General features: G+C 37.1%; 1 protein-coding gene across 2 annotated transcripts in view; it reads right to left on the reverse strand.

Moving 5' to 3' along the window:
* The window catches only part of LOC149802580 (uncharacterized), a 139,416-nt gene that overhangs the window by 51,985 nt on the left and 63,997 nt on the right, over positions 1-23,434 (reverse strand). For both annotated transcript variants that reach the window (XR_016420062.1, XM_089951852.1), the window contains exons 14-19: positions 16,941-17,144; positions 14,624-14,804; positions 5,031-5,107; positions 3,644-3,938; positions 945-1,021; positions 280-574 (exon numbers count right to left, since the gene is read on the reverse strand). Coding sequence is in view for 1 of the 2 variants with exons in the window: in XM_089951852.1 (XP_089807978.1) it covers positions 280-574; positions 945-1,021; positions 3,644-3,938; positions 5,031-5,107; positions 14,624-14,804; positions 16,941-17,144 (1,129 nt within the window). In the remaining variant the exon portion in view is untranslated. The remainder of the gene's footprint in view (positions 1-279; positions 575-944; positions 1,022-3,643; positions 3,939-5,030; positions 5,108-14,623; positions 14,805-16,940; positions 17,145-23,434) is intronic.

Raw genomic sequence — 23,434 nt, forward strand, 5'->3', positions numbered from 1 at the left:
CCACATGTGGCCAGACAATATTTAACTCCAATACCTAAAACTTTTAGCTAGGAGGGCTGGATTTGCGAGGTAGTGGTAGTACTCCTAAAGTACTGATCAAAGTGGTAGTACTCCTAAAGTACTGATCAAAGTGGTAGTACTCCTAAAGTACTGATCAAAGTGGTAGTACTCCTAAAGTACTGATCAAAGTGGTAGTACTCCTAAAGTACTGATCAAATAACATCTGAAGAAGATCAAACTGTATTGACAAAAGGTAGAGCCAGAAGGAATTACCATTACCATCTTTTGGTCCTGGAACAATAGGAGGTACTTGATCAGGTTTCACAATTGCTGCAAACTCTTCAGGTATAGAAACAATTGGCAGTACATCATTGGGTTTCATGATCGTTGCATCTACTTGTGTTTGGAGTTTGCTGGGACAGACCCTAAAAAGACTACAGAGTAACCTAGAATCTGCTTGCTGAATCAGTAAGTTTAAAACATAGGAACCATAAGTAGCTATGTATGTTTGACATGTACTCTTGTATACTCCCAGTAAATCACAAATTTTTTCCACCTCTGCTTGAACATATTCCTGAAAAAGACAAAACAATTACGATAATCTACAAGATCTGATTCTGATAATCTACATATAACAAGATCTTATTCTGATAATCTACACACAAGAAAGTTCTGACTCTAAATATATATCGGTCCAGATGTTCACATTTCAGAATTTAAAAATTACAAATCTTCTTTACAGAATCAATTTGTCAATAATCAGAATATATATTACAAAATAACTGGTTTTTATTTCTTCCCACCACCCACCCAAATACATTTAGTGTTTGAATAACATATCATTAATTGTTAAATGTTGCATTTGTTACAGAATATTTACAAATATAACTAGTGTTGTTTCCAAATGATTTTCCTTTTTAAATATAGTCCTGGAGTATACATACTACTGTCTCCCCCTTGAGAACCTTCTCCACTGCATCAATAACTGATGTACAGAGTTCACAGTCTAAGTCATCACCAACTGCAAACAAAATTTGAAATAAAAATGAAATATTACATTTACAAAATACTCATTAGCTGTTCAACAAAATACTGTTTTACTTGCAAACATTGCTATAATGATGCAAGACACTCAAAAACGTTGACAAAACCTCTTAAAATTTAAACATTACTACAGACAATCTGACATGCTGATGAAGAAATGACAAAAATGATATTAGTAATTTATATATATGAAGAACTACAGCTTGAACAATGTTCAAATTATAAATAAACTGGGAGAAAATTCAAGCAGTGATCTTTGTACAAACATGGTGAATAGTGTGCTCATTGAAATATACCTCTATCTCTCCTACATCCCACCCCCACATGCATGATGCAGATGAGTCTATAGTCAAAAAAGTGCAGAACTCTTCTGAAAATGGCAAGTACAATGATTAGTCAACATACACACTCCGATCATGACTAACAAATAAACTAAGTATCAAAACAATCTACTAAAAACTAGAAGAGTACCTGCAGTCAGCAATACATTTTACAGCTCATAGTCAATCTGGGCAATACTTTTTACAGTTCATAGTCAACCAGGGCAATCATTTTACAGCTTATCGTCAATCTGGGCAATACTTTTTATAGCTCATAGTCAACCAGGGCAATACATTTTACATCTCACAGTCAATCAGGGCAATGCTTTTTACAACTCACAGTCAGCCAGGGCAATACATTTTACAGCTCATAGTCAATCAGGGCAATACATTTTACAGCTCATAGTCAGCCAGGGCAATACTTGTTACATGAAGAGTCGTCAAACTGTGCATCCTTTAGATAATGACCATGATACATACCAAATACCACATCAATCCCAAAACAAAATGTAAGACAACTTGCATTAAAAAATTCTATTTTACAACCAGGGCAAAAAGGGAAATAACTGTAAGAAGACTCCCTCAGTGGGAATGATACTCAAAAGTCCAAAAATAGAATTTCCAAGAGTTGAAGATAGGACAGTATCTTTTCAATTGCTGAGTGTTGAAACCATCTATGGCTATGACAGTCATTCTAGAATTAAAATCAGCACTATTTACATTTAGGAGAAACTGGATATCATCAGAAGATTTTTAGTTGATAATACAATCCAATCAGGGGAATGAGTGACAAGATTTTTCAATATGTTCATTATGGCTGCTATTAATAGGTTAGTTTGACATCATTTTCATTTAGGTCAAAGTAGATATCATAATTTATCTTCAGATGAAACGCTTTAGAAAATATGACTTTTCATTAAGGGAGGGTACCAATAATATGATTTTCAATATGACTCCCATGGTGGCTATACTGGTTATCAAATTGTTGCCATTTCCATTTAGTGCTAATTAGACATCCAAAGAAGTCTTCTACTGAAAACAATGCTGATGTCTTTTTCACCAAGGAATAGCAATGATATTAAATACAATCATCACAACTAGACACCATAAGAAGTCTTGAAGTCAAACAACCTACTGTTATGACTTTCCACTCAGGAGTAGCAACAAGAATATTTTCAAGACAGTTGCTGTGGTGTTCATATTGGATGTTACATCAGCACCATTTTCATTTCAGACAAGTTAGACATTGTAAGTAGTTTTTCAGTGAAAATCCCATGTTGATATGACCATCCAATTAGGTGGAGTGGCAATACCAAGATTTCCAAGACAGCCAATGCACTGACCATACTGGATTCCCTGGTGGTACCATTTACGACAATGACCAATTGGACATCATAATAAGCCTTCTAGTGAAAACTCTATGCTGATATGACTTTTCATTCAGGAGGAGTAGCAATAACAATTTTCAAAGAATACAGCACACCATATGGGCACCATTTTCCTTTCACATTACAAGAAGTCTTTTAGTGAAACCCTATGGGTCATAACATAGAATCCATTAAACCCATGATTTATCTTCTTGCTGTGACAGCATACACAAAATTTGGTTTAAAAACATTTCAAAATGTCATGGAATTGAAATTTTTGGACCTAACTTAAGAATAATACAGTGAAAAAAGAGAGCTACTAAGTTTTGTGAATCTTCACCCAGTCGTTTACAATGAGATCTGTTATTCATTGAAGGAAATAATGTGATCTGGTTATGGACTGATAGACACAAGATTTTATTATGGACTGACGGACACAAGATTTGGTTATGGACTGATAGACACAAGGAACTTGGTTATGGACTGATGAACAGAAGACTGGGTTTTGGATTGATGGACAGATGGAGGGTAGCGCAATATACCCACACTTGACACTGAAACCATGGGGATACAACTCTGGCAGCAGATGGAGACAATTAAACATGTCTGGATGGGACAGATTTACCACATTTTACCATACTGTGACAAAGGCATGCTTGTAGTAAATAAATGTCTATTTTGTAAAAGTCATGCATGCACACACATGTGCATGTGTGTGACCATGCATGAATGCTCACAAACACACACACATGCACAAACACACACACATGCACCCTATACACCTGCTGATATGTGACCATGCTACAATGAGCATGCATACATGCAGACCAAGAGAAGCAAATATACATTGGAGAAAAAAAGAAAGATCAAACTATAAGGACAAAAGGTAGAGCCAGAAGGGATTTCCATTACCATATTTTGGTCCTGGAACAATTGGAAGTACTTGATCAGGTTTCACAATTGTTGCAAACACTTCAGGTACAGAAACAATTGGCAGTACATATATGGGTTTCATGATTGCTGCATCTACTTGGGTTTGGAGTTTGGAAGGACAAAACTTGATAATACCACAGAGATACTTGGGATCCGTTTGCTGAATCAGCAAGTTCAAAACTAAGGAACCATAAGCAGTTATGTATGCTTGACACTGAGCTTTGTATTGTCCAAAGAAGTCACACAGTTTTTCCAAATCTGCTTCAACATCTTTCTACAAAAGTCAAAAGAAAAAATGATAATCACCTTAAAACAATTTCTTCCAGTAGTCTATCTTTGTCTATGTGAAGTATAATAAATTCTACATTTCATGGGTCCCCAGAAGTTCATTATATATTGATCCTGAGGTACAAGATTCATTGGTCACCCAAAGTTCATTTCATATGGGTTATAATGTACACATTTCATCGGTCCCCAGAAGAACATTGCAAATGGACCCTAATGTACACACTTCATGGGTCACCAGAAGTTAATCATGTATTGGTTCTGATGTGCATATTTCATGGGTCCCCAGAGGTTCCCTACATATGGGCTATGATGTATACATTTCATAGGCCCCAAGAAGTTCATTACATTTGGGTTCTTTGTACACATTTACATATTGTTTCTGAAGCGCATGTGTCATGGGTCATTACACTTGGATTCCATGTACACATTTATATATTGGTTCTGATGTGCATGTCTGATGGGTCCCCAGAAGTTTATTTACACATGGGTTCTATTGTACACATTTCATGGGTCCCCAGAAGGTTCTAATGTACAGTGAATTCATATATTTTTGTAAGCATCTATTTTCATGGTTTTCCCAAACATGAAAGTTTTTATTGGTATCTCAACTTAAGGACTGGGGAAGGGAGCAAGACCTTAAACTAGAGGTTGTAACAACTATAAATTCCACAAAAATTGGCTGACCTTTCATAATAATGAATTCACCAGATTTAAATAGATGTTCTTAGTCTAGAACTTGATTGTAGCAAAATCTTGGGGTGAAGAATTTTTCATATCATTAATGAAATAAATCAAAGTTTGATAAAAGAACACAAAAAAGTGTATGCATGATAAGAAAATGCAAAGGCAAAAAAGATTTTAAGAATTACAAATCTTTACACAGTAAATTTCTGTGTTCAGTATATACAATAAGAAATTACTGGGTTTTATTTTCAATCCCAAAATACATTTATTGTTTGAATGACAACATAGTCTTATTTGTTAAATGGTACATTTTTACAGAATATAACTAGTGTTATGTTTCCAAATGAGTTTCCTTTTTCAATACAGTCCTGTATTATTTTGGGAGTATACATACTTCTGTCTTTCCCTTAAGGACCTTCTCCACTGCATCAACAACTGCTGTACAGAGTTCACAGTCCAAGTCATCACCAACTGCAACCAAAAATTGAAATAATTGTTCAGGAAACACTGCTATAACTTAGCCCCTTGTCAACACAATAAGGGGAGAAGTAGAAGAGAAAAAAAAGGGGGGGGGGCAGAAAACAGACAGTTTAATATTTATCTAACACTTAAATATCTGCCTCTGTCAGGACTCTATCAAAGTCACAATCTTCAACCGTTTTCCTCTAGTTGTATAAGCCATTTTTTTATGGCAATAAATCTAACCTGGCATCTGACATTCCTACTGACATATTGTCCTCCATTTTGCAAGAAACTATGCTATTTTCTTTCATTCTCTTGTTTACTTTTCACCTTCTCGCCACCACCGACCTATGTCCACTTTCCACATTCCGCCACCACTAACTTCATATTGAATATAATCAGTAAGTCTTGCCATGGTTGATTTCACTTTCTGGAAATGGACCAAAGTTTGCATATGTGCATATGAAAATAAGGGTATCAATAGCAGAACTCCTAAAGGACACACGTTTCAGTTATAAGTAATTGGCAGGATTTCCATGTATCCCTTTGTATTAGTGCACATCTGCAGACACTGGAGTGGAAGAGGTATGGTGATATAAAAAAATATCTATAATTTTGAATTTATTTTAGAGTCTTGTTCAATTTATCATAACAGAAATTTTTGTATTACTGCTTTACATTTTTGGATGTACAACTTAAAATAATTTGCAGGACTTATTGTGTACCAAAGCTTTTCAAGTGTGTGAATCATACAAATTTTGCACTATCACATGATCATGCACCCTGGGAGCATCTCTGATAACCTGGCTGGAACACTCCATATGCCAAGGCACATATTTTATGCAAGGGAAAAATTTCCCTGCACAAATCCAGTGGAAATCATCAAACTGTCTTTAAGAAGCTGCTGAATAACCTAGGTCAAGCAGAGCTCTTTGGGATGAACAATCTCTGAGGTACGTTATGACTCTGTGGTCATAAAGCAAGTAACAGAAAAAAACACGCAAAACCAATAAGTTTTGTAAAACTCAACAAAACAATTTAATTATCAAAGTTAAAATAAAAATGTGAGAGGAACTATCATGAAGTGAATCCAAACTAATCCTTATAAAGGTCTATGAAAGTCCTAAATGAATGTAAAGTTTCTATTAAATTTCAAAACCAGAAATGCATTGGTCCTCAAAGAACCATGATGTTGTCAAAATGGTGTGGTCCAGAATTCCTCTGAATAATTTATAATATTTCCAGAATATTACAGTCCAAATAATGAGCACTTTCTATTTCCAATGAACTGTCCAAACAAATGCTTTTTCTCTTTAATATCTAAGTACAACATAAAACATATCTGCAGACCTACAACAGGAACACAAGAAATGTGAGTGAATCCAAAATCGCAATGAAACTGAGTGCTCAGTCCTCTCTTTATATACACCGTCTATTGCAACTATATTTTGCAATAGATTCCATGTGACAGATCACACTACTGATTTTGCATCAAACTTGTCAGCAAGTGACCTATCCCAACCGATGGGAAGTTAATGAATTCTTCTAGAAACATCTTTTTATACAGCTTATGCAATATTATGGCCCTTAACAAATTCAGGTCATGTAGGCAAAAAATATATTCTGTACAATTTACAGCTATAAATAAAAACTTAATTTTTTTTAATCAAATCATATACCAGGAGTTAAACAATATATATATACACAGGTAGAAGCTTGAGAAAGTTTACTCTAAGCTCCGACTCAAGGTCAGCTAGGGAACAGTTTCATTCAAATGCAATGCTTGTTGAACTGCCCTAACTTCATGAGCCAAAATGCAAAGCAATTTCATGTGATCTTGGGTTAATTTTCAATATGTGGAGCAGATAACCATTTCATCCAGGATGAGAATGCCTGCTCTCCTTTCCTTTTCACTGGAGAGAATAGATGAAGGTCTTTGTCAATGCATCTGCTCTGTTGTTATTAGGTACTACATCAGAGATCATGAGAAGAAGGGTCCGGGATAGAATGAGGTTTTACAACAAAAGACTGATATCCCATGAGCAGAAACCTGTTCATGGCAGTGACACTGACCTATCCTGATTGATATTCATTGACAAGGCATGTATTTCACTGATTCTGCTTGCAGTCACTACAGCAAGTAGGAAGAAATAGGTGAACCAAGGAAGCCATCATCTCTGAAGGTTGTACCTTCAAGAGAACACCCAGCATGAGTCAACTGAGGTTCTTCCCATCTTCTGAGACAGAACCTCATATACATGAAGACTAGTATTGGTTGGGCCAAGGAATAAAATCATCTGCGATGGTCTCATAAAATAATAATAAATGACCCATGAAGAAAAGGTCTGCTGCTGCATTAATTATGCCCAGTAAGCAAAGGAATTATTTGGCTGAGAAACTCTCCTGTGTAAGAATTGAAGCCATCATTGAACTGTTTTTCAGTGCATGTTACTATGGGAGACGTACTCTGTTTTTACACATGTTTTGAACTCCATACCCAAAGTGATAAAATGCTGAGTTGGCATGTTCTCGGATTTTACCTTGTTACATGGAATCCAAGGCTGAGAAGGAAAGTAACAAGGGATATCATGTCTTGCTCCAAAAAATATAACTCAACTGGCGTTTTTGAAGAATGCCATCCAGGTTCCTGGCTGTCACAGCTATGGAGATGATCTTGAAATTGGCCATTACTCTGTCCATTAAACATGTAAAGACCCATGAGCCAAGTCAAAATGAGAGTGCCCAAAAAGGAAAACTGTCTCCCTGAAAGAGAACAGCTGGAACTTACTGGTAGCTTTATGAACTGGAACATGTAGATATCCATTTTACAAGACTACACTGATGTAGATATCCATTTTACAGGACTACACTGATAGCGAAGTCTCCATGCTGAACAGCATTTTTAAAACCCACTTTGGTGTTTCCATTTTTAACTATGGAGCACAAATATAACAATGGAGGATGCTTAGATCTATCACCAATCAAAACTGCCATAAGCCTTTAGGACCAGGAACAGTCTACCACCCCCCACCCCATGATGTTACATTATGAACAATCTCTACTGCCCTTTTTCTGGAGACGGTTGTTGATCTCTCACTGTAGTGCATCTGCCTTTACTGATTATAAACCATTTTCAGCTTGCTGGAAGACTGTCAATGAGACTAAGTCCAACAAAGAACCCACTGCTATCACATTCTACACCAACAGTTCTGTGTCATTAAAAAACTTCAAATACTGTGTATCATTTCAACACTGCCAATATCTCTGTCTACTGCTGGGGTGTCCATGTGAAAATCATTCTTACAGATCCACCTCATAAAATTTGCTGGAAAGTGTTGCTGCAAATAGAAAAGTCTGCCATAATTGAAGTCCAGTACTTGTAAGCAACCAAGAGGTCAGAAACTTGATCTATCTGTAGTAGCACTATAAGTGCCATTTTTCCCTTCTTGATTATTAAGTCAACTGAAGCCGAAACTGTACATCTGGCTGTTGATGGAAAAAAAGGATGATGATAAAACTCTCATGGAAGGGCCCATGTGGCTGCCAGTACCAGAAAAAAAGTAATGAAGTGCTGCTGTTAATATTTACAAAGTGGATGTAATAAAATAAATTCTAACATGAACTTGCCTTTACAAATGGTCATATTGCTGCCAATACTGGTCAAGTCACCAAAGCTACTGTATATACTCACTTATAAGATGTGTTCAAGAGTAAACTGCAGACCCAGATCCGCCTTCACATAATACCTAGGCAGATCAGGGTCTGTGCAGTCTGTTGGGAGTAATCAGTAGAACAAAAAACATATACCCTCGTCTGCAGTCGCATTATGCTATGGCAGATCAGGATCTTTGTTACTTGCAGTTTGACAATACCTAATAAGCCAGTACATATGGTACAACTATATGCTATGACTAGAACCTAGGCTATGTAAAGAAAACAGAAAACAGAAAACTTACCTGTATGTGGAAATTATACAGCAATTTACTTTTGAGTCTATTAAAGCACACATAATACCTGCACATAAAATAATGCTACTCCAATCTGTGATGATGCACTATGGACCCATGACTAAAGGCTGCAATGTGTGTGAGTACGAAAAATGTATGACTCTATAACAGAAAAAAGACACTGTCATCAAATGAAATGAGCAAGAAAAAATTAGAAAATTATTGGGTTTACTTCCTATTTTTAAGGTGGAATAACTTTCAAGCTTTTGTACATGGATTGAGAGGCCTTTCATTAGAAGTGTTCTACATGGCACAAGCACAGCACAAGCAGAAGTAGTAACCTCAGTGTTCTACATGGCACAAGCACAGCACAAGCAGAAGTAGTAACCTCGGTGTTCATAGGACTGTTTGTCACAGCAATACTTTTACAGCTCATACTTTTGTACATGAAGAGTTGTCAAAATGTGAAACTTTAGATGATGACCATAATACATGTACCAAGCTTCACATCAATCCATAAAAAATGCAGGCCAAGTTCCATTTACAAGATTATGTAGTACACAAAATTCAGCTGCAGGACAAAAAGGGCAATAACTTCAACAAACTTTGTTAGAGCACAGTGATTTGTCTATATGCACATCTTCAGAGGATACCATACAAAATGCCATGGTGATCATGGTGATCAACTGAAAGCTGTAAGACTAGTTGCATTCACAAGATTTTGCAGCCGGATGGACCCTTACGGGTAAATTTTCACCTAGTGCATAGTGTGTGTGTGTGATTTGGATTTTTAATGTAGCTTTAGCAATTTTTCAGTCATATGGTTACAATGTTTGCAATGTGGTAGTTTATAGTGACATCTGTAACTAGGGCATCATGCTGCAGACATGTAGCATGAGGTCCCACCCAGTCACATTATCCGGACACCAGGCTGACCAGCCCTAACACTAACCTCTTAATGTTGAGTGCCAAGCGAGGCAGCTCTTAGTACCATTTTTATAAGTCTTTGGTATGATTCGGCCAGGGATTGAACCCATGACCTCCTGCATCTGAGGCGGATGCTCTAACCACTAGGCCACCAGAGCGGTCACCTAGTGCATAGCACCATTTTCTTCCTCTTAGTTCATAAAACATTACATCTGCCTAGCTAGCTACAGCTGCTCAAAGTTATACTCAACCAAACTTCTTGAAAAAAGGGTTAGTTTGGCATTAATGGAAATTGACAGAAGGGTAAACTGCAGAGGAGGAAGCAAATCCTTTTGGGTGCCATCTCCTTGCTCTTTCATTTGGAAAAGAAGAAGGGCCTGCAAACTTTCTCCCTAGGCCTTTCTTGTGACCCTGTCTAACCATCTTTTTTCTCCATGATGGGCAAGATTGAGGTTTAAATTGGGATTGCTTCTTGAACTGAGGCTGCACAGCTTTAAAGAATTTCACTGATGGCCACAGGTGGTCAGGATGACCCTGCTTCCTCTTCCTAGCCTTCTTGATAGGCCAGATGAGGATGCGAGGGACCAGTGTTCCTGGTCTTTCAGGTCCTGAGAAATCATTGACAGAATAAGCCCTCTGAAGAGTCTCTGTTTCCAGGGCAGCAGTCTCCTGGTTTTCACTGTGCTCCAGTAATAGCTTCAAAGTGTCCAGATCCTACCGACAGTACCATGGACTTGGATAATGCATGCACAGATGATTAGGCAACCTCCTCCAGCACATGCTGTAATTCAGCTGGAGTCAGTGACTCAGCCTTAAATTCTAAGGCTTCCAATGTCTTGGCTGGAAGGTGGGCGCAGGTACCTGTGGAAATATCCACTTGTGATGCTCAGCATCCAAGGTGGGAAGCTTAAGAGGTCAGGCATTGGTGTGTGCCCTGTAGCTAGCTGCCATGACCACAGGTCTCAATAAAAAAGGGGCTGGGCTGACCAAATTTACACTTCTCTTGACCCTTACTAAACCTGTGAGAAAGGTTCCTTTCCATGATGGAGTTTGGGAGCAACAACATATCTCAGCAGAAGCTAACGAAGAAGAAGAAGTTATCTGGAGAGAATATTTTGTGTCTTCTATGCATGAGGGGTGGGGACTCAAATCCTAGCGTAGAAGACAGCAAACTCCATTTATTGCCTTGCCAAAAGATCAAATCTGGTTTTCCTCCACTACCTGGGTTGACAAGCGGGAGGAGGAAGGGGAACAAAAGGGAAAAGGAGATATCACTTCAGAATGTTCTGCATGAAACTCCTGAGAGTCCATGAGGACTAACAGGATGTTTTGTCCTGCTCTCACTCCTGCGACCCCATGTTTCTCTGGTGCAGGGAAGACCTGAGAGTAAGAGGAGCCTCATCCCATAATTCCTCATGGTGAATAAGGAAGATGTTGTTTGTGACAGATCTGGCAGGAGAATAAGAACATCTTTCAACTTTCCTGGAGCATCAGGGGAGGTGGGAAGACCTGCATCTCTCCTTCCATTAGGACTCCACATGGTGAGGGGGTTATGTTAGACTGCAAGGCACTATATCAACCCTGCTGTAAGGCAAAGGCCCTAATGTCCATCATAGCATAAATAAGATAGACATGTCACTTCCTTGAAGTGGATGTCCCCAAATACCTAGGGATTAAGAGGGATCAAAGGGAAGGGTAGTTTACCAATCTCAACCCAATCCCCGTCCCCATCTTGCCATTAACCAGTGACTGGTTGATGACCAGTCAATGATTGGTCAGGCAACTGTGATCTATAGAGGACCTCTCCTCAGATCCTATAGGGCTATATTCAACCCTCCTCTCTCTGGAAGGCCTGATCTGCCTGTTGCCAAAGGGCACTGGACTTAGATGTACTGCTCCTTCCGCACTAGGCAAGGGGCACTACTTGCTCTTAGTAGATCAAGGAATGCCCTTCTGAGATGAAGAACTAATCTTTCCTCTCAAACATCTAAGGATCTCAGCAAAGGAATCCTGAGAGTTCAGATGAGGGGAAGGGAGGCCATTTCCTCTTCCCCTTTTAGGTAGATTTTTTCTCTGCAAGATCACAAACCTCATATGACCATAGGCAGCAGAACAGACACCTGTAACTGGTAAAAGGCAGGCAGGTGGGGTGGTGTATAAAGGGACCTTACTATGCTCACATTTCACCAGTTTTGAAATATTGCTCTGCAAAGAAAATGTATTAAAACAAGAACAATATTCAAATTTGATGATCATAGTAGATTACGTATTAACAGGAATACCTTACTTGTTGGCAGGGTATAATGAAAATGAATGAGTGGTGTGAGACTTGTAATCAGACATTATCTAAAATTCCAGTATTCTACCTAGGTATTGATGACAGTAAAGTGAAACCAGCAAAATAATATAAAAAAAGCGACATTGCAAGTTGGCTCATTGTAATTATAATAACTGATGTGAATACTACCTGTGGTGAAGCATGATTTACTAACACAAGCAATACTTAACTCAGATCTGAAGCAAAATGAATACAATAATAATTTCAAGGAACAACATTCAAGGACTGAGGGTACAACACTCTAAAATACTGAAAACTACAGTCAGATGCCAAATGTGTGCTTTAAACATGGGCTGAAGGCAAAATAGTCAACCGAGATTTTAAAAAGAGCAAATATAAATGATATCCGAAAGAAAGATGATGGCTATAACACATGAGCCTGAGCAGTCAGAGACTGGGTCTATGTTCTACTCATCTGATCTTAAAAGAAATTTCTGGAATGTTCACTCCATGGAAGAATTCATATTAAATGGATGAGGATAATTCCCTCCCACAAAAGCTAAGCTATGTAATTGTGACAGGAAATATATGAATGATATTAAATTGTTTATATGCATATCTTTAAATGATGACCTTTTATCATGTACAGACATTCATGGCACTCTGCTACAAATTGTGAGATTAGCTGCATTCAAAAAATACTATCATTCAGTGCAATAACTCTAAAAATATGATTCTGTTATACACTACATCCAGCTGCAATCCAAAAAGGGCAATAACTTGAATTTGTTGATATGCACATCTGCAGATGATGACTATGATACATATCACAGCAATTCATCAAAAGCTTGAACCAGTTGTATTCATACAATTCTCCTGTTCTGCAACAACAAAAAAAGGGTGGGGGGGAGAATAACTCTTACAAAAACTTGTTGGAGTAATGATTTGTTGCAATGCATGTCTCCAGATGACCATAAAATTATCACATTTCATGCGGATCCAAGATTCTGTCGTATACTACATTCAACTGATTATCAAAATGGGCAACAACTCTTGTTACAAGTGGCCCAAATTTCACTCGGGTAGTTGACATGTGTCAAGTTGTGAATGTAAATTCACATATGTACTGAAACTGTCAAGAGGAAAGAAAAAGCTTGAGCATATAGATGCTGCACTGTCAATAAATGTTATTGTAATTTATTTTGTTTAGCAAAAGCAAACCATTTATAGCAGATCACTTTCTCAGCACAAAAATAATGTCATTTATACCATCTGCATTCCCTCCTGATTTTCCCCCTCCCCCTGATTCAAAACTCTGAAACATAGCTCCATCCCTAAAGAACAAACTTGGTTTACACTGTAAGGGGAATTAATCTGTTCAGTCAACATGAATTACTAGGTCTGTCATTACTTCTCTCCTCAGGGTCCCATCCCTTGTCATAACTTTGAAACTACTGTACTGAGATTCCCACCAAGAGCTGCAGTGGCTCAATAGTTAAGTCATTGGACTCATAATTTAAAAGTTGCAGGTTAGATTAAAACCACCTCATTTGGATCCCACTTATAATCCAACTTGTCAAAGATCCTGATGATACAAGCTTAATACTAAATATATTTAAATCTGACATTAAATATATTTAAATCTGACAGAAATATGACCTCTACAGTGTTCACAAGCTCATTCAATCAGATGCAAGATCCCCTAACTAACATGCATGGATGTTGCTCATAATGGAAATAATTCAAGATCGTGATGATGTAAGCTTACATACCAAATCTGGTCAAAATCTGATCAGAATATGGCCTTGACAGTGGTCACAAGCTCAGCCAATCACATTCAAGATCATCTCATTAATATGCATGAAAACTGCTCCTAATCAAGCTCATCCAAGAACTTAGTGGATATAACCTTATATATCAACTCAGGTCAGAATCTAATCAGAAATATTGCCTCTGGAGTATTCATAAGTTCAGCCAATCAAATGCAAGATGACCTACCTCATTGATATGAGTGGATTACTGAAATAATGTCATTCATTCCTGAATTCATTCCAGGTGTTGATAATATATGCTTACAAACCAAATCAAAATCAGAAATGAAACCTCTTTAGTTTTTGCGAGTAACTGTTGATGGATGGCTGATGGACAAAACACAGAAGTTCATATCATAAACTCGTTGAACTTTGGCCAGGTTAGCTAAATACTGCAGGCGCAAAGTAATCTATTGACATGCACATCTTCAGGTGGTGACTATAATATTTACCAAGTTTCATGGTAAGCTATCAAAAAGTGCAGTTAATAAGATTGTGTGACAGACAGATTGAGTCAAGGGTTCCTACATACCCCCTCCTCTACAATGGCTTAGGTTCTTACCATTTTTAAGTTGAGATGAGCAGAGGCGAAGATAGACACAGACTTTAGATGGGTCCAGCTCCCGTACTAGGAAATCAATAATGGCATCCTCATACTGCTGAATAAGTGCTTCACATTGCTTCTGTAAATCAGAGGTTGAGAGGCGGTCACACACCTTGTCCACTGCTGCTTTGATCTCATCCTGAAATTATATTTTTTATATGTGGCAGTAAATTTTAAATCCAATGGAACCCATTTACAGCCCTGCCAATTGTTTCTCAAAATAAGGGGTAGGTACTATTAGGCTTTGTCTGAAATTGCAATTGAGGTTAAAAAATCTGAACAGGACATATGCACATGCTTATGATGTCAGGTTTGGCTACACAATACAGACTAAAATCAGAACCATTTAAAGAAATTTCAAGTGGTCCACATGTGACAAAAATGGTCACATTTTTACATACTATAAAGGCATGTGTGAATAACCTAATACTAAAATATAGATTCATTCTGCACATGGACCATGTTATAAAAATATGACAATTAGAGTCTGTTAGCATTGTCAGTAATGATTAACAATTAAGAATTGATGTTTCTGCTACAGTGAACACATGATTCTGACATAAAACATATTCATATGAAATAACCAGAATTATAGGTGAAGATATTTTTTTTTAAATAATATTTTTCCCCAACATGTTTACAGACTGCATAAAGACAACAGTTAATGCATTGGTTACAGTTTACTTTTCTTTTACTGAGAACTGACAGCAGGACCAACTTATAGACTCAAGTAATTTTAAACATTTCAAATTTGTTTATCTTGATTTTGGATATACTTTTATGATACATGTTTGGTAAAATGTACATGTTTTTATGACCCAAGTACATCAATGTATATACTTAGCCAGAATTGGTTTTTGCATTGATTCCAAAATGTCCAAATAATATACCTTAGCAAACCTTTTTTTGAGGTAAATAAATATTCTGTTAAACCTGTCTTGACAAATTTGAACTTTTTTAAAATTACCTTTATCCATATTTTTAAGACAAAAAATGCAATGTACTCTGACAGTAATAAATGGCAAATCATTCATCCGCAAATGTCCCAGTTATGTTTTATCGGCTATCTTTGAAATATATCTGAATGATTTGTTTAAAATGGTTACCGGGTATCATGGAAAATATAACAATGTATCAGTGGAACTAATCATACAAGACTTTGAGGTAAAGAGCTCCTGATCACTGTACCATAGTTGTACACTTCTTGGAAATATGGGAGTCCCCAAAAACATAAACAGTTAAAACATAATTAATTACATTTGTAAGATACAAGTTTTGTGGTCATTAGACTAAAGGCATTTAATTTTGAGGCATGTCCTGTCACACGGTGGTTGTATGAGTTCCACCATATCACGTATTCCTTTCTTGTTTTTTCCACATTAATTTGTTTCTTAATGAAAGTCATCATAAAAAGAAAATGACGCTTCTCCAGACTTTTATCTCTACTGGTGATAAACCAGAAGAGCTAATGGGATGGTCCTTCATTCATCATCTGCCATCAATTCCCTTAGTGCAAGTTTCTTATCCCTACTGCAACTTCGAAAATTGCTGCTTGGGATTTCCACTATGGCGACCATGACAGCCATGTTAAAATGTTTTTATAACTACCCCTCTTGAATAAAAAGTCATACTAATTGAGATTTTCAGCAAAAGACTAGTTGGTCAAAGTTGAAAACAGTTGCAATCTGACATCCAATATGGCCACCATAACAGCCATTTTGAAAATATTTTTACTGCCTCTCCTTGCAAATAGATGGCCACACCAACATGGGATTTTCACCAAAGGATTTCTTGCAATGACTAGTTAATCCTAAATGAACATGCTGCTGATCTGATTTCTAATATGGCTGCCATAATGGACATCTTGAAAATCTCTCAGTCTGTGCTCAAAATAAATTGCATTCTAACTAAAATCTCCTTATTTGTACATACCATGGGCTTATTTGTATATTAAATTATGTACAGAGCAAATTAGGTCCAGATAAACGAATCTGACATGATCAACAATGTTTTCTACCCTTACTAGCAGTCTTTACATTTCTAATTTTTGCTAAGGTATATCATATCTAATTGTGATAGTAGTCTAAAGACCTAAACTAGCCTTGTTTGAGGCATAAAGGCCAAACAACAGACCAAAATGTCTTTAAATTCTATATTTAGAGACACTCTAAGGAATATTTTTAAATTCTAAAAAATGGAACAAGTAAGTGAAAGGGCACATAAGCAGTGGGTTACTCACAATTTAAAAATGCATGGTAAGCACTTTGTTCCATACCTTGGTTGCCTTTTCTCCCAACATCTGGTCCAGTTCCACCATTACAAGATGGCAGACTGGACACAAAATATCAAGTTTAACTGAATCTGACTGTAGCTTGGTGGTTGAAACTGGTCTGGCCAAAGTCAGAAGTGGGGCATCAATAACCTTATGGACTGTTGGATTTATGCAGAAGCCTATGAATGCACAGAGTGTATCTGGATCCTGACAAAACAAATGAAATAATGTGAAAATCAATTATCATCAACTTTTCTAACTTCAATATGAACTATTTTGCTTCATTATTTATGACATTATAGCTTAAAATGATTTATTGTTACTATATAAGCCAAAGAAAGACAGATATCACTGGTCAACAGTGAAATCATTACTGACTTGAAAAGGCCCTAATCTGTAGTATTTTGGTGTGCCGAACACGAATATAACCTTGAAAAATTTGTATTGGCTCTCGTTTTGAAGATATTCATATACCTCATTTTCTATGTTTCACTGTGTAAATTTCTCCAGTAGGACTGCAGCAACATCCGGAATAATGATGTAACATTGCATAATACCATCATGCTCACATCATCCACAGTTGATTGCATCATTTTCTGATGCAATGCAATACTAATGCCATGCGGCTGCTGAAGTAAGTTGACGTCAGCAGTGTACTATACATGTGTAGGCCTATTATACTAATGCCAGGCGGCTGCTGAAGCTGACGTAAGCAGTGTACTATATAAAGCCCAATCAGATAGGTTCAGCATTTAAAATATTTTAGACGTTGTGCGAGACAGTTCAAGCTACTGTTACATAAAACTTATTATTTTATCCATTTACGTACAATAAAGAACAGTAATGCCTCGAAAGTGTGTTAATACCGCGGACAATTTTTGCTATATTTGTGGGGAAGTGACATTTGCCAACCAGAAGAAAAGTATCAATTCTCAAGTGAAGAAGGCATATCATCTTTACTTCGGATGCAAGGTTGGTGACCAAGACAAGCCTTGGGCTCCGCATATATGCTGTGCTACATGTACAACACAGCTTTCACAGTGGTTGAATTGCAAAAGGTCATCAATGCCGTTTGCAGTCCCAATGGTGTGGAGAGAGCCAAGCAACCACCTAAATGACTGTTACTTCTGCTTGGTTCCTCCTCTTTCCGGCGGAATAACGAAGCGAAAGAAGTCGAGAATAGTCTACCCAAACATTCCGTCTGCATTGAGACCAGTTCCACATGGTGAGGGACTTCCTATTCCAGAACCTCCAGCAGAATATTCTCTTGATTCATCTGACGAAGACAAAGGTGAGTCGACCTGTTCTTCCCCTGGTCCATCAGCATGCAGTGATCCAGATTTTCACTGTGGTGCATCATCAACCCCACACAGAATAACACAGGAAGAACTAAATGACCTGATTCGTGATTTGGACTTATCAAAGAACAAGGCAGAATTGCTAGGATCAAGACTCCAACAATGGAATCTTCTAGAAGAAGATGTCACAATTAATGCATATCGAAAGCGCCACCAGCAATTGGAGCCTTTCTTCAGAAAGGAAAGTAATCTGATATTCTGTTCCGATATTGAGGGCCTCATGAATGCTTTAAAAATCACTCATGACCCACAAGAATGGAGACTATTTGTGGACTCTTCGAAACTGAGTCTCAAGGCTGTGCTTTTGCACAATGGAAACATTCTTCCATCTATTCCAGTAGCGTATGCTGTCCACATGAAAGAGACATACGATAACTTAAGGCAGCTACTGAATTCCATTGAGTATAACAAGTACAGCTGGCACCTCTGTGGTGATTTGAAGGTAGTTGCCCTTTTAATGGGACTGCAGCAAGGATATACAAAATACATGTGTTTCTTATGCGAGTGGGATAGCCGAGCAAGGGAAATGCACTACATGAGGAAGGAATGGACTCACAGGCAGAATGTAGCCATTGGAGAGAAGAATATCCAACACCCAGTTCTGGTTGAGGCTCAGAAAATCTTGCTACCACCCCTTCACATCAAACTAGGTTTGATGAAGAACTTCGTGAAAGCCATTGACCGGACTTTGCCAGCATTCCGATACCTGCATGAAAAATTCCCTCGACTCAGCGAAGCAAAGATTAAAGAGGGAGTTTTTGTGGGTCCTCAGATTCGAGAGCTTTTCAAAGATGACCGGTTCAACAACTTGCTGGAAGGTGACGCGAAACAAGCATGGAATGCTTTTCGCCTAGTTTCTACAAACTTCCTCGGAAATGTTAGGGCAGAAAACTATAAGGAACTAGTAGAAGACATGTTGATGAAGTATAAGAAACTTGGCTGCAATATGTCTCTAAAGATTCACTTCCTTCATTCCCATTTGGATTTCTTTCCTAGCAACTGTGGTATTGTTAGTGATGAACACGGCGAACGTTTTCATCAAGATATCGCAACAGTGGAACAAAGATACCAGGGAAAATGGTCCACTACAATGCTGGCTGACTACTGCTGGACACTCCTCAGAGATGCTCCCGAACAGCTGTACAAGAGACAGGCGAAGAAATCTAAGATGTAGTCAATGACTTGATTTTTTATAGGTAGGCTATTACAGTTGACCTTTTACTATTGGAATGCATTTCGTTATGTAAACATTAATTTCTTGCAGATTACAAAAAAACTAGAGCCAATTTTGCAATTTGACTGTCATATTCGTGTTCAGCACATAAAAATTGATAAGAATTGACTAATTTTATTTCAGTAACATGACTTTTGTAAAAATTTGTTGTCCAGTGTATTCAATCTTACCAACTGAAAAATAATTTGTGCAAAATTATTTTAAAAATCCTCTATGTTAGTGAACACGATATTACTAGACAGGAGCAGAGCACATGAAAGTTATTTTGTTTGGAGGTTTAGAAAAGATATAAAGAGAGAGAGAGACAGAGTCAATTTATGGATCTTTCAACAACAAAAATGAGAGGTCTCACAAACCACCATATTGATCCTAGTTTGAAATACATTGCAAAAAATCATGATAATGCTACTTCAGGGCTCGAAATTAGCGGTAGTCCGCTAGCCAGAGGCTAGTAGATTTCCTGTCGGACTAGTAACTTTCATAATGTTATTAGTCCAGTGGGCTAGTAAGTTTTGTTTATCAACAATCAGCATTTGTTTTTGCCATTCCCTTATAAAGACTTGACTTCAGCAGATGTTCTGTAGAATCAACGCAGTGACCGTTGTAAACACAGTCATAAAATATTAGCATGAGAAGATGAAGTCAATTTCTGCCTCAGAAATGTGTGTTTCTATAACAAGATGCCATCTGATTTTGTGCATTTCGCTTAACAGCGCCAATTATGGTCCCATCATTAACAACGGAAGTTTGGTAACTGATCCTAATTAATCTGATAGCAAATTAAATGAAAAATAACCTGGAATCACACTATTTTCACGCGACCACAGTAACAAACTACAAAGCGTTTTACCACACAAAAGAACATGGCATCAACTAGTCAAAGAAATTAGTTTCCATGTTTGTTTGTTTAAGGTTTTTTTAATTTTATTCTTTGCTTGCTAGCCAAATGCTCCAATATTCACAAAGGGGAAACTGCATATTTTATGTTTCTATTGAAATAATTATAATAATTGGATCAATTTATTACGATTACATTAATGACACATCCTTTCCATACAACTACTTTTTCTATGATAATAAGAATAGTTTTTATATTTTTTCCCATACAAGAATGAACAAATAATTGAATACACGTGGAGATATCCAAGCAGAATGCCGTACATTTTTGTTGGGAATTAAATCTCTCAGCAAGGGCATCTAAGATTTGAAATTTTCCCGCTTATTATTAATTTCAACAATACATTGAGGTCCAATTAATTAGGAACAATTACCAAACTTACGCTATTAATGACGAGACCATAAATGGAGCTGTTAAATACAATGCGCCGTGTCAGATGGCTTCGTTTGATAGGAACACACATTTTCCAAGCTGAAACATTATCTTTTGATGTTAATAATATTATAACTGTGTTTACAATAGCCACTGCTTTGATCCTGCAGAACATCCACTGAAGTCACATCTTTATTAGGGAGACCCCATTTAATTGGGGGGGCAAAGGCACGTATTTTGAAATGTGTTTCTTGCTCGGACTTTGTTATACAAAGGACACTGTGCCATTCCTTTTCTTACTTTAAATAATTCGTGTCAGGAGACCAGAACAAACACCATATGGACCCAGAGTGCAGGTGGAGGATGAGAAAGGACACCTGGATCCCTTTCTGGAATCGGACCCAGATTGTCTTGAGAAACAAGAAATGTGAATTGACTGATTGATGATTTGAAGTAGGATTTATACTTCTGTACTTCTGCATTTCAAACAATAATGCTATTTATGAAATAAAATTGTTGTTAATCTCAATACAAGTGTGTGACATTGTTTTGTGGACAGGACTAGTAAATATTTGTCAGGACTAGTAAATTTCTCAGTACACTAGTCCTTCTGGCTACAAAGAAATTTGTGTTAAATTCAAGCCCTGTACTTATTGCTATTTGCTGTGGTCAACGCAATTTCTTTAACATTTTAACCAAATACAGGCAACATGCAGCTTGCATGAAATAGCTACCATTCTAAAGGAGGAACTGTTTTTCCCAAAATGTGTCAGCATCTTAAACATTCTCCTGAATGTAACTCTCCAAACATGACTAAAATCTATATTAGCAAAGAATGATTTGGACTGCACCAATTCATGTATGGAACTGTGTGCCACACAATTTTTCATTTATGCTTGATATTAAAAAACATTAGTTGGAATCACAAAAAAGTGTTTCTTTCATTCAATATTTATTGATTGCTGTTACTAGCTCCAATTATTTTGCATCATTACAAATTTGAGAGAAACATAAAGCAACTAGTGCAGATGCTCAGATTAAAAATGCTTAGCTTCCAATATGCCAAAATTTAAGCAATACATTTATTGTGCATATAATGAATTTTATTTAGATAAATTACATGTGATTAAAGATCATCTTAATTGCATATTGACACTATCATATTTTCCTCATATGAGTATAAAGAGTCAGCTCCCTTTGTTTCTACTGGTAGCTATTTACTTTGGTAGTACATTATTTCTCCCAATATGGAGTCACTGAATAATTTATTTTTGAGCCAGACAAAGATTGGTGCATAATGAGGCTATAGTCCAACTGGTACAAAGGTATCATAAAATCGTGTTCAAAAGAAGGAAAGTAAAAAAATTGTCAACATCAAGGTTAATCTAATGTGGTCAAATGCAAGGGCTAACACACACATGGACACTTGTCAAGCTTCCACCATGGTGGGCTCAACAGAAATCCTGATGCTCTAGTCAGTTTAAGCAACTACTCCCCTTTCATGAAGCATGCCAGGCTGACACACATAAAACACTCAGGTGATCACCATGTCAAACTTCCACCATGGTGTGCTCACCATGTCAAACTTCCACCATGGTGTGCTCACCAAAATCATAAAGGTCTAAGCAGCTTTAAGCAGCTACTTTCTTCCATGAAGAATGCTGGGACTGAGTGTGTGTGTGATTTGGAGTTTTAACACAGCTTTAACAATTTTTCAGTTATATTGCTAAGATGTCTGCAGTGTGGCAGTTTACAGTGATGTCTAGCAATGGGGTATCAAGCTGCAAACATGATGGGATTGAGAAATGTGTGCTCAAGAAGGAAAACTACTTTACCAGTTTTGACCAAATAAAGTGTTGTTCATTTATTAATGCACATGCTGGTACTTATGTCAATACTGAAACTAAGAAGCATTGAAACAATGATTATGAAAATATGAATCTATGATACACAGCTGATTCAGTAAAATAAATGAGAAATATTCTATATTCTTTTTACAGAATCTGAAAGAAACATGAGTAGTGAGAATAGAATTAAATGCCCACACAAAAAGTCATCTATCCAGGCATTATTAAGGCATTGTGTCTCAATCACCTAAAATTCAGTTCAAAGAACATGTTTTTCAGCTAAACTTACTTTACAAAAACTATTTTTTTCTTCTTAAACTTACCATGACCATGACTTTGAACTTCAGACCCCAAAATCTATAGACCATACTTAAAGTAAAAGCCCATCACAAAACTTTGGCCATGGTATTTCGTCTAGAAGAATAGTTACAAAAAAAACACATTGTCTTTTAGTCACAGTGACCATGATCTTTGACCTTTTGACCCTAAATTTAATAGGCTTCTTTCTTACCTAATATGTAAGCCATCCACAAACTTTGGTGAAAGTTCATGGCTAAGAAACGAACATTTTATGCAGAAACAGCTTTTTTCCTCTGCCATAATGATTTTGACCTTTTCAGCCCAAAATCAAAAGATTATATATTACTTAGAGTGCAAACCATACACAAAGTTTGACACAGGTCTGTGACAGAGAACAAATTTTACTGGACACAATTTTTCTTCTCAGGTCAAAGTGTACTGACCTTTGATCATTTGACCTCAAGATTTCTGTTTTTCCTTACCCAAAA

The sequence above is a fragment of the Sinohyriopsis cumingii genome, chromosome 3, assembly GCF_028554795.1.
Source record: "Sinohyriopsis cumingii isolate HCF-2022 chromosome 3, ASM2855479v2, whole genome shotgun sequence".
Classification (NCBI taxonomy): Eukaryota; Metazoa; Mollusca; class Bivalvia; order Unionida; family Unionidae; genus Sinohyriopsis; species Sinohyriopsis cumingii.